This window comes from Mixophyes fleayi, chromosome 1, assembly GCF_038048845.1.
Source record: "Mixophyes fleayi isolate aMixFle1 chromosome 1, aMixFle1.hap1, whole genome shotgun sequence".
Lineage (NCBI taxonomy): Eukaryota > Metazoa > Chordata > Amphibia > Anura > Limnodynastidae > Mixophyes > Mixophyes fleayi.
Genome location: NC_134402.1, coordinates 332,768,023 through 332,780,046, shown reverse-complemented (window position 1 = coordinate 332,780,046; position 12,024 = coordinate 332,768,023). Strand labels below are relative to the sequence as shown.

Genomic DNA, 12,024 nt, shown 5'->3' with positions numbered 1-12,024 from the left:
AGAAACACCTTCGGATCCCTTGTCTTTGAACAACTTTCCACTTTATGGTTTAACTGAGATACCATCATGTCGACATCTGGCTGAACCTGTTTTACAATGATCTATAGAAACACTTCCAGAAAAAGAGACAATTCTTTGGGGTGTAGGGCATGCCTGCTGAGAAAATCTGCTTCCCAGTTCCCCATCGCTAAAGACTACTGATATTGCTGGAACATTTAGTTCACCCAGTGTATTAGCCTCCTGGTTTCCTTCATCACCTGGGCGCTCTTGTTGCCGCCTTAATGTTTGATGTATGCCACCAACGTGACACTGCCTGGCTGAATCATTAAATAAGCTGTGCTCTACCTAGAGTGTTTAACACTGCTCTTAGCTTAGAACAATGATCTGGAGCTATAGACCACAGGGCTGGTACTGAAGAGCAACAGCCCTCAGCCTTGTCTGGCATCCATTGTCGAGTCCCAAATGGTGAAGGGATGACCTCTGTTGTGTTTGTCGACCTTGAACACCCAAAAGAGTGACTGACAAGCCTTTGGAGACAACTTTTTTGAACTGACTGAATAACTAATGTTGTGACTTGTTTCATTTTGATAAGTTCTATTTGGGACTCCCTCAAATGGAACCAAGTAAACTGTATCGCCTCAAAGATCAAGACCATTTTCCCTAAGACCCTCATGCAAAATCAAATAGACGGTCTGAGTGCCAATAGAGACTTTATTAGTCTCAGCAATGAGAGAATCTTCTTTTCCAACAAGAATATTCACTGCTGTATGGTGTCGAACCTAGAACAATTATTTGCTGGCTAGATACTAGGCTGAATTTCTGGTAGTTGAAGATTAAGCCATGAAATTCTGAGGTCTGGGATGTCAGCTGCATATGGGCCTGGAGCAAAGTTGAGGACTCTGCCTTGACTAACAGATTGTCAAAATAAGGGATGGCTGTCAATCTCCTAGATCTTATAAGAGCAGCCATGGCTGCCATGATCTTTGTAAATCCCCTCATAAATACCCTCGGTGCTGTTGCCAGGCAGAAAGTTAGAGCCGATCATCATAATTATGAGATGAACTGTGAATCTGAGAAGGCACTGATGACCCTCCCATATAAAGACATGTAAGTATGCGTCCATAATGTCTACTCTAAAGAGACCAGGAAGTCGTTCTTCTCCATGCCATTTATGACTGATCATAGGGATTCCACCTTAAACCTGTCGACCTGAAGATGCATGTTTAGAGCTTTCAAGGTCAAAATGGACTGGAAAGTTCCATCTGGCTTGCAGACTAAGAAATTATTTGAATAGTATCCTGGCATCCTCTGATCTTTTAAGAGTGGAATGACCAGCCCCAGAACACTAATGTTTGGATGGCCTCCAGTAGCGTCTCTGGGAAGAGCTGTGGTGAAAAGGCATCTGGTGGGTCTTCAGAAGATCTATGATGTAGTCCTGGTCTATAATTCCTCTCACATAGGCATCTGATTTGTAACTGAACCACTGATCTCTAAAAAGAAGGAGTTGAGCTCCCAACACAGATACTTCCAAGTGGGCATAGTGCATGTCATACTGACTGTTTTTATGAAGATCTTGAAGCTGAGTAGGCCTATTTTCTACTATGCTGCCCTCCAGGTGGGTTCAGTATTGCTCTCTGGAATTAGCAATCCTAGCTCTTTCTGAGAAACAAAATGATTATAACATAGGACCTCTAGGCTCAGGAGCATTAACAGGGAGGAAAGAACTCTTTCCTGTGGCCAGACATATAATCTTATCAATTTCAGGACTAAACAGGACATTAATCGCAAATGAAAGGGACTCAAGAATCCTCTTAGATTCCACCTCAGACTACCAAGCCGTAAGCCACAGTATGCATCAGACCCCAACTACTGAAGCCAAAATTTTAGCCTCAATAAAACATGCATCTCCCAAATACCTGGATGCATCCCGGCTGTGGCTAACCAACATTATCAATTCCGAAATAAAGACAGCACAATTGACCCTTACTACCATGAGTTATTTGAGTCATAAATAAGGCTTTAACCAGCCGTATTTTAGGGAGGGGTGATAAAAAAATGAAATCGCCACTCCCACATTTTGTTCTTGTTCATAACTGACCCCCCAATGGTGCAGTCATACTAAATTTCCATATACACTTTTTACCTTAACAAGCAAATGAGATAAGTAGATGTTAAAACAAGCTGATTGGATTATATCACTAGTTAAAAAATGTGTGTACCTTATACTTAGTTCCTCTAGTACATTATTAACCTTCAGAGCTTCTCCTAAAGCAGCTGCTCCATCATTGCCAAATCCGTTGTATGAGAGGTCTAGCACCCTTAGAAATATATTGGCCTACAGGACAAATGATGATAACATATGTTAAAGGTCATGTTATTTTGCTTCACTTGTGCATGTGTTGCATAAAAAACAGCAATAGAAATAGTTTGGCTATCTTATCTTCCCATTGTGGATGTGCTGTTATAAGTGATTATTTTAAAAATTAGTGAGCTCATTTCATTGGTTCACATTTTGGTGACATATGTAAAAGGTATAAAACTAAATGAGTACATATATATTGTGTGAAAGCTAATATACATAACTGGAGTACAAGACAGCCAACAAAGATGTTGTAAAGAAATTAAAGGGACTATCAGGTTTTGAGAACTTGCCTAGTCAGGTAGACCACTATGCAGCCCCTTCGGTGGGGGCTTCAAATATCTGAGCAACCACACCATTATTACAGCCTCCCAGTCTGTGATATCTTACAGCTCTCTCCTCTCTATGCTGTCAGGACTGAGCCTACATTAGCTATTCAAGCAGCTAAGATGATGTATGTGCAGTGCATATTGCCCCTGATTAGATTGGACAGGGTTCATATGCTACATAACTACCGTGTCAGGAATCTCAAACTATCGAGCCAGCAGCCCAGTTAACTCAATAAAATAGGAACTAAATTCCACTAGATAATGAACATATAGTACTATGGTAGTAATGTCCAATGGATTTGCATTCATGTGAATTCTCCCAGACCTCCAAATGCATACTGGATTTAGAATGCATGTTAGGCGCCATATATCTACAAATGTGCACACAGATAGCCAATGTTATAATGAGTGAAAAACACATTGTATGTGCTAACTGTGTTCACTTGCCAAGAACAAGGACATATAATGGTATTATTAGATTACTTGGATAAAAATAACCATAATTGTTAACCACTCTTTGGACATGTAAAATGTTTTGGAAGAAAAGTGTTTATGCAATTGCTGGTTTTAAAAACAATATTAGATTCTTACCCCTAAGCCTTTAGCAATTGCAACAGCTCCTTTCCCACGAAAATAATTCCAGCTGAGATTCAGCTCCAACATTCCAGTGTTTTCAGCAATTGCAGCCCCAAAAATCTCACCTTAAAAATAAAATAAAATATAATATATAAAAATATACATAAAATATTAAAAGATCAGAAACAGGTACATAATCTCCTGAACCACCAAATTAACACAATATTGTGCAGAATCTTGAATGCTGCACATGATGATTATCATTTTGTAGACACAGTGTGGAATACTGAGGAAAAAGGGAGTCCAAAAATAAAATGGGCTAGTAACTGCAGTACAATGTTTACATAGGGTTCCCAATCGCTGGAAGGGTGGTGGGTGTTTAATTGTACTTTATTGAGTTCTATATTATTATTATCATTTATATATAACATATTTAACATATTATGTAGTGCGTTAGACATACCTACCAACATATGCCTTCTGTAAATCAGGACAAGCAGTGTGTGCTGCCCCCAAGAGTTGAAATTGAATATTACATGCAGTTTATCAGAGATAATTTCTCTCATGTGGCATTGGGGAACATTTTAAGAGGGTAGGCGTTTCCATTATGTATAACTTCAGGACCATTAGACTTAACAAACTATGGAATTCTGTTTACCAGCAAAACAATACCCAGGGTTAAGAACAGGCTACTGACCTGATATATGCTTAGAGAAAAATACAAGGTTTGAAACATATATGACCTCATCTAGGGCCGGACGCAAAGTCTGTTTTAGGCGCAAGTGTCCAAGATGCAGGCGGATTTGGTGCTTTCTGCACATGCACGATAGTGTTTTTTTGTTGGATGCGCCTAAAACGGACTTTGCGTCTGACTCTAAATGAGGTCCATACTCTGTTGTTTCTGCTCCTCACAATCACTGCAACATACTAAAAGCTCAAGATATAGGGAATGGGAAGTAATGGATATAACACATTTATTTCTCACTTATGCACTTATTTGTTATATTTCGCTGAAATCTGAATTTTAAATTAATCTGTTGTTTTTAACTAATACAATAAAGGTTATACGTTTTAACTAATGACCACTATAAAATAAAAATTAACCATTTAGAGGGGAGTGACCAGTGTGTCATATCTCCACAACCTACTTGTTTCTTCTTTCTATTAACATATTAAAAGCCACAGCTGTAACATGAATGCAAATTAACATTATTGTTGCTTTTATCAACAGTTGTAAATATGACTATACCTGATCCATCTCCAAACATGTTATGGCTGAGATTCATTAATTCCACCTTCTGATTGTTCATTATGGCATCAGAAAGATAAGGAGATGCCTGGTCATCAAACTCATTTCCTGTTAGGTTCAGCTTCTGAAGTGTTATGTTTTCCATAAGCATGAATGACAGGGCTTGGGCACCTGTCAGTCCAAGTTTGTTATCACACAAGTGTAGCTCTGAAAACATAAGTCGGGAATCAATCTCAAAAGCAGTCAGCTACCACATTATTTCTTTATTTTCCTTTATTTATATAGCAGCTACATAGTATGTAGTGAATATTTATTCTTCACGTTAGACCCTGCTCCATTGAAATTTACACTCTAAAGCATCATTTATAAAAACGCAGTGGTAAGGATAAATGTTTTTATCACTGCTTATCACGGCAATATAAAAATCACTTAGTGATGCTCAACTGCCCGGGAGAGACTGTCTTGGAGCAGTAAGAGCTAATTTATGGCTTTTTCAAACCAGTTTCTCAGGATATGCACATGCAAGAGCCGGCTAGGTGGATCAAGCACGCACAGTGGAACTGAAAGCCCAGATTTGATAAACAAAAATATTTAAGAAGGCAGGCAGCTATATTTTAAAGCTTTTAAAACACCATTTTCACCCTTTGATAAATATGATCCCTAAATTTTCTATCACACAAAACACAGGTCCATTTTGTCAAAGCCAATTAACCTACCAATATGTTTTTGGCGTGTGACAGGGAACCAGATCACCCAGAGGAAACCCACACAAACTCCACACAGACAGTACCCTGTTCAGAATCCATGGCCACTGTGCTATGAGACAACAATGCTAATCACTGTGCCACCAAGCTGCACACTGTACTATACACTATAACATAAGTTAAAGTGTTTGGTAATTAATTGTCTGTGAGGTGGATGAATGTTCCTTGAGACTGTGTTATTTTATTTATTTTGTCAACAGACAAAGAGTCAGATATGAACTGCAAAAGTGCTTTCTTGCAACGCAAATGCTATTTTGTGATGTTCTAGAATGTACTAGATAAAAGATAACTACAATCTGATTGGTCGCTATTGGCAACACCCTCACTTTTTCTTTTTTGAAGCTTTAGTAAATTTACCCCTAACTCTCATGATTAATTTAACATAATTTCTCATTAATGAGGCTAAACCAAGCAGCATTTTAGAAGAAACCTGCAAAGCTAGGTGCAGATTAATTTGTCAGGAGCAGTTGCGAGGAACATAAAGTGGGCAAGCACCTTGACATGTGCTCGTCGAATATGGTGGGAGTGGGGTTGCCAATGCCATACATCCTAACCATCCTGATTTATATGGGACAGTCCCGATTTGAGGGCTCTGTCCCATCATCCTGATTGGGACAGCTTTGTCCCGGGGGTAGAAAATTTGGGAGCTATGTCTCATTCACTGCTGCTCTGCATGGTGCGCATAGCAATGAAGGTGTTTGGAGTTCAGAGAAGTATGGAGCAGTTTAGCTCTTCAAAAGTATTAGGCACGACCCCAGGAGTGTGGTCCTACCAATCGTGACATGACTATGCCCCCTGTCCTGATACCGGATTTCCAAATGTTGGGAGGCAGGGCCGGACTGGCCATCTGGCACTTCTGGCAAATGCCAGAAGGGCCGATGGCTATATGGGCCGGCCCGACTCCCCCTGTCTTCTTGGTGGCTGGGTTCAGGAACCAGCCACCTCTGCTGCGCGCTCCCCAGCTCCCTCCCCCGTTATGCTGTGCAGCCAGTTACACTGGTGAGTTTACTTTTTTTTTAATTTGTTTTTTCTTTTACTGAAGAGGGGGGGTGCCGCGATTTTCGGGGGGGAGGGGGTCGCGGGGGTGCCGCGATTTTCGGGGGGGAGGGGGGGTCGCGGGGGTGCCGCGATTTTCGGGGGGTGCCCGCGATTTTAGGGGGGGTCGCGTGGTGCCGCGATTTTAGGGGGAGTCGCGGGGGTGCCGCGATTTTCGGGGGGGGGGGTCGCGGGGGTGAGAGCCCGGGGTGCTGGGAAAGGGGGTGAGAGCCAGGGGGTGCTGGGAGAGGGGGGGAGAGAGCCGAAAGGGGTGCAGGGAGAGGGGGTGAGAGCCAGGGCATGCTGGGAGAGGGGGTGAGAGCCAGGGGGTGCTGGGAGAGGGGGTGAGAGAGCCGAAGGGGGTGCTGGGAGAGGGGGTGAGAGAGCCGAAGGGGGTGCTGGGAGAGGGGGTGAGAGAGCCGAAGGGGGTGCTGGGAGAGGGGGTGAGAGCCAGGGCATGCTGGGAGAGGGGGTGAGAGAGCCGAAGGGGGTGCTGGGAAAGGAGGTGAAAGCCGAAGGGGGTGCTGGGAAAGGGGGAGAGAGAGCTGAAGGGGGTTCTGAGAAAGGGGGAGAGAGAGCTGAAGGGGGTGCTGGGAGAGGGGATGAGAGAGCTGAAGGGGGTGCTGGGAGAGGGGGTGAGAGAGCTGAAGGGGGTGCTGGGAGAGGGGGTGAGAGAGCTGAAGGGGGTGCTGGGAGAGGGGGTGAGAGAGCCGAAGGGGGTGCTGGGAAAGGGGGTGAGAGAGCCGAAGGGGGTGAGAGAGCCAAAGGGGAAGAGGTGCTGTGAGAGGGGTGAGAGAGCCAGGGGGTGCTAGGAGAAGGGGTGAGAGAGCCAGGGGGTGCTGGGAGAGGGGGTGAGAGAGCCAAAGGGGAAGGGGGTTCTGGGAGAGGGGGTGAGAGAGCCAGGGGGTGCTGGGAGAGGGGGTGAGAGAGCCAAAGGGGAAGGGGATTCTGGGAGAGGGGGTGAGAGAGCCAAAGGGGAAGGGGGTGCTGGGAGAGGGGGTGAGAGAGCCAAAGGAGAAGGGGGTGCTGGGAGAGGGGGTGAGAGAGCCAAAGGGGAAGGGGGTTCTGGGAGAGGGGGTGAGAGAGCCAGGGTGGTAGGGAGTGCAGGAAGAGGAGTGAGAGAGCTGGGGGGTAGAGGGTGCAGGAAGACGTGTGAGAGAGCCAGGGGAGTAGGTGGTACAGGAAGATTTGTTAGAGACAGCGGAGAAGGTGGTGCAGGGGCATAGGTAAAAGAAAGTGTAAAGGGAGAGACATCTTAAGAATGGGAATGTCAGGGATGCAGCCATCATAAAACACAAGTAGTAATGAAGAATGGAAATGCACAGAGGGGACAAGTGTTAAAAAAAATAAAAAATCAAGCCTTCATACTCCATTCACTTATATTTTCTATACCCCCACTCCTAAATTTCTGCTTCGACCACTGCCCTCTATTCCTGCTCCCCACTGCCTGTGTGAGCTGACAGCTGCTGATCCCTCCTCGCCCAGCGCGCCCAGTAGGAGAACAGAACACAGGATGCCATAATCAGGTAAGTTCATATATTTGCTCGTGTGGAATATGTTTTTAACCATCCTTTCTTGAACTGGGAACACTACAGCGTATCCAATAATGTTTAACACTATGTATTGCTCATTATTGCGCTGTAATGTTTTTTGCATATTTATCTGTACAGAGATTTTTAATTAAGAGGAAAAAACATTGCTTGTCATAAATTTTATCTGTAATTATGTCAATATATCTATTTTTGTTTGCATTGTAAATGATGTATTAAGCTGCTCTTGGGACTCACACTCAGAATCTGATATGCTGTACCAATTTTTATTTGTGAATGAGTTTTTGTCTGAGCTTTACTAATGATTTGGGGGCACTACTATGGCATAATGTTATTTGGGGTCACTATTGTGGCATAATATGATTTGGAGGCACTGTTGTGACATAATATGATTTGTGGGCACTACTGTATGGTATATGTTTTGGGGGCACTACTATGCCATAATATGATTTGTGGGCACTTCTGCATGACCAAATATGAATTGAGGGTAATACTATGTGGCATAATATGACCTTGGGGCACTACGATGTGGCATAATATGAACTGGGCACACTACGGTGTGGCATCATATGAACTTCTGCCAAAGGCAAGTTTTTCATTGTTGAATATGATGGGAGCCCAAAGAAGTTGCTGTATCAGGGCCCAAAATTCCTCTTGTCAGCCCTGCCTGTGAGTCAAGGGGGTAGACGTCTCCAGGTAAATAATCTAAATGTTTCCTATCTAATCAAACTGATGGATCATGATGGGTCACATCCAATTATTTCTCACCCACCTCCTCTATCCCCCTTAATTTATATACTGTGTTATTTAAAATGAATAGAAAAGACGCATATCCAATTACTGTAGTAAAACAAAAATATTTTTCTCTGACATTTTGCTGTAGATGGAAATACTTTTAATGCGGCCGTGTGGGTTCAACTGATCATTCAATAGTTATGTTTTTTTTAGATATATGTTAGTTTTATTTCATGTGGAATGATTCATGAAAATTCTGCCATTACTATTTCATTGAGGGAAAAGGGTACCTGTTACCTATATGTGTGTGTAAGTACTCTGTTCGTAGTTGCTATTTTGTGGGAGATTTGAAAAAAGCAAAACATTGTTTCCTACAGTGGCGTCTGTATAATTGGTGGTATTGCTGTAGTATGGGGTGGCGTGCTGGTGGCAATGTTGTAGTGTGTTTGGTGCTTAGTATTGCTAATAAGTAGGAGAGGGTATTGCTATAATGTGGGGGGTGACGCTGGACGCTGTAATGTGGGGGGTGATGCCGGTTGCTGTAATGTGGGGGGTGATGCTGGACGCTGTAATGTGGGGGGTGATGCTGGACTCTGTAATGTGGGGGGTGATGCTGGACGCTGTAATGTGGGGAGTGATGCTGGACGCTGTAATGTGGGGGGTGATGCCGGACGCTGTAATGTGGGGGGTGATGCTGTAATGTGGGGGGTGATGCCGGTTGCTATAATGTGGGGGTGATTGATGTAGTACGAGTGTGTGTGGGGGGTTATTTATTGCTGTAATTTGGGTACTAATAATGTATTGTCATGGTATTTATTGATGTAATTGGGGTGCTAATAATGTAATGTTGAGGGTCATTAGGAGAAATAAATACCCCCTCCCCCCCCCACACACACTCATACTACATCATGTTGTACTGCGCCAGCATCAGTGTGCAACAATATAGTGCATGGAGTCCACGTGGGCCTGTGTGCTTTAAATGCCAGGGCTGATTTTTAGTCCCAGTCCGGCCCTGTTGGGAGGTATGGGTTGCAGTTCATAAACGACCCCTAGAGTATCCAATAAATACTAGTTTATTTTTAACTATTTATTAAGCACAGATTAACACTTTTACCACCACCCTTTTATTATAGCCAACAAATTGCATTAAAACGTAATTGAAAATTATGACTTTTAATGTTGCTTGACAGGAACACCTGAAATGTAGCAGTTTTCTTTCAGCATATCTGCAATGGCTGCTGCCCCATCTCCTTCCATCCAGTTATCGCTGAGATTTAAATTCACAATGGAAGTGTTGGTCACCAAAGAGAAAGCAATTGCTTTTGCAGCCTAAAAAAAAAGCAATAAATGAACTGTTATTAAAGTGCTTCCATGTTAATAGCGATACATGTTGCAGTTAAAATAATTGCAGTTTTAAGTCAAGTTAATGTCCACAGGTTAAAAATACAAATTAATTCATCTTGATTGAATTGCTTACAAATCTTTCAGTGTGTGGGAGCCAGGCAATCAAATCCAATTGAAATCATACATCCAGATTGAACAGAATATCTTAACGCCATCGAATTGGTGTGTGTGCTGTAATTGTAATTACTGCAATACGCTTGTTCTACCAAGGTAGACAGGTAAATATTTGTATAGGGGGATCCTTTGTTTTCTTTGGATGCAATCTAATTTATTTGTGAATATATCTCATAAACAAACAAACAAAGCAGTGATGAACCCACCGATCGTCAGCGATGACATCAGAACTCACCATTTGCACAGATATTATTCACAGTAGATTATAGGTATATTAAAATTATTTATATCTGATATTTTAAAGTAACACTGATGCACCTGGGGCACGGGTAAATCTGTCTAGTTATGACACCACATATATTGTAAATGGAGAGCCAGTAACTACCTGTACTGCATAGTGAGTAATTGCACCTGTGTCATAAAGATATTATATCATGGGTATGACCTTATAATGTGTCTAATGGGTAATGACACAATGTGAATGTGTGTGTGTGTGTGTGTATATAGCAAGCCTAGTCTAGTAATTGCATTTTATTATTCCCTTGAAAGGGTGATTTATTCATACTCACCTGCGCACCAAGCCCATGGTGCCTCATTATAAGCTCAGAATCTCCCATGTGACGCAAGTAGTAGGAAACTGGCACTACTCCGAATAACTGGCAGGCTGAAAGGTATCTGGCTTTGCCAGAGGGATCATAAGATTGTTTGACTTCTGCAAAGGAAGATTACTTAGAGTATGCATGTGATATGAATTTATAATATGAATACATAATACTAATTATTTCATTTTTGTCCTTAATTTGGTGACAGCTATACATGATGTAGTCAGGACATATTTGAAAACAAGAAATGTACAAAGGACATAGAAAGAAGATTAGTTTTAGGTGCCCACCTATAACATATAAAGATGAGAGTGTGTGTAGTCCTTCTAAACCAACATGGTAATATATTATAATTGTTCCTAATATAATAATAATAGTAATATATTCTATTATTCCTATATGACATTATAATAGTTTCAGCAGCTGTTTTGTAATGAAAATTATGTCTATGCCTCTGTGGCTTTTGGAATGGAAATTAAAGATTGCTTTTTGCTTTTAACACTGAAGGGGAAATCATTATGATAGCAAAGTGCGGTTATAAAATGTGCCTTACAAAATGTTTATAATATGGAAAAGTTAATCATTAATATACAAAGTAAAAACATAAAAAGAAATAGTGAGCAGAGTGTCTTCCGTGCTCGTCTAGGCCAGGGCTTATGTGTCCTTATGTGGCTGATGCCCAGTCTGCCGCTGTTTCTAAGCACTGCTATCTGCGTTCTTACGGACAACCAAACTCAGTATAGCATCTCAAAGTATTGTTGTTTTCATTATTTATGTCACCATCATATTGACTAAAGAACTTAGGGATGAAAAGGGTGCAAAGAAAGTATGTTTCATGAATACAATAGGTTGTAATTCATGACTCTTCAATTACACTGCAAGCCAAAGGAGGGTACCTTAACCCAGGGCCCTCCATTCCCCCCAGAGCACCCCCACATCTTCCCGTGAGCTGCCCACCACCCCCCACCCCAAGCGCTTACCTCTGTCTGTTGTCCTGTCACTGTGGTCCCTCCGCGGCGCTTTGTAAGCTCCTTACTGAGGAGTTCTCGTGAGAGTGAGACTCACAAGATCTCCTCAGTAAGGAGATTACTGAGCGCCGCAGAGGGACTACAGTGATAGTGCTCAGCAGCATTGATCGGGCCGGGGGTGCCCCCGCAGCGATCAATAATGCCGCTGAGCACTATCCAGAGACCCCTGGATGCCTGAGGCCCCTGGGCTGCAGCCCTGTTAGACCTCGGGTTAATATGGCCCTGACTGCAAGTACTGGTTGCCAAAATCAGAGTTTACATAGTCTCCGAGCAGGGCCC

The 12,024-nt window shown here is 42.6% G+C and overlaps 1 protein-coding gene across 2 annotated transcripts in view; it reads right to left on the bottom strand.

Moving 5' to 3' along the window:
- Positions 1–12,024, bottom strand: part of LOC142159852 (uncharacterized) — a 46,426-nt gene that overhangs the window by 17,928 nt on the left and 16,474 nt on the right. For both annotated transcript variants that reach the window (XM_075214671.1, XM_075214661.1), the window contains exons 4-8: positions 10,685–10,827; positions 9,794–9,926; positions 4,514–4,720; positions 3,280–3,389; positions 2,220–2,335 (exon numbers count right to left, since the gene is read on the bottom strand). In XM_075214671.1, coding sequence (XP_075070772.1) covers positions 2,220–2,335; positions 3,280–3,389; positions 4,514–4,720; positions 9,794–9,926; positions 10,685–10,827 — 709 coding nt within the window. The remainder of the gene's footprint in view (positions 1–2,219; positions 2,336–3,279; positions 3,390–4,513; positions 4,721–9,793; positions 9,927–10,684; positions 10,828–12,024) is intronic.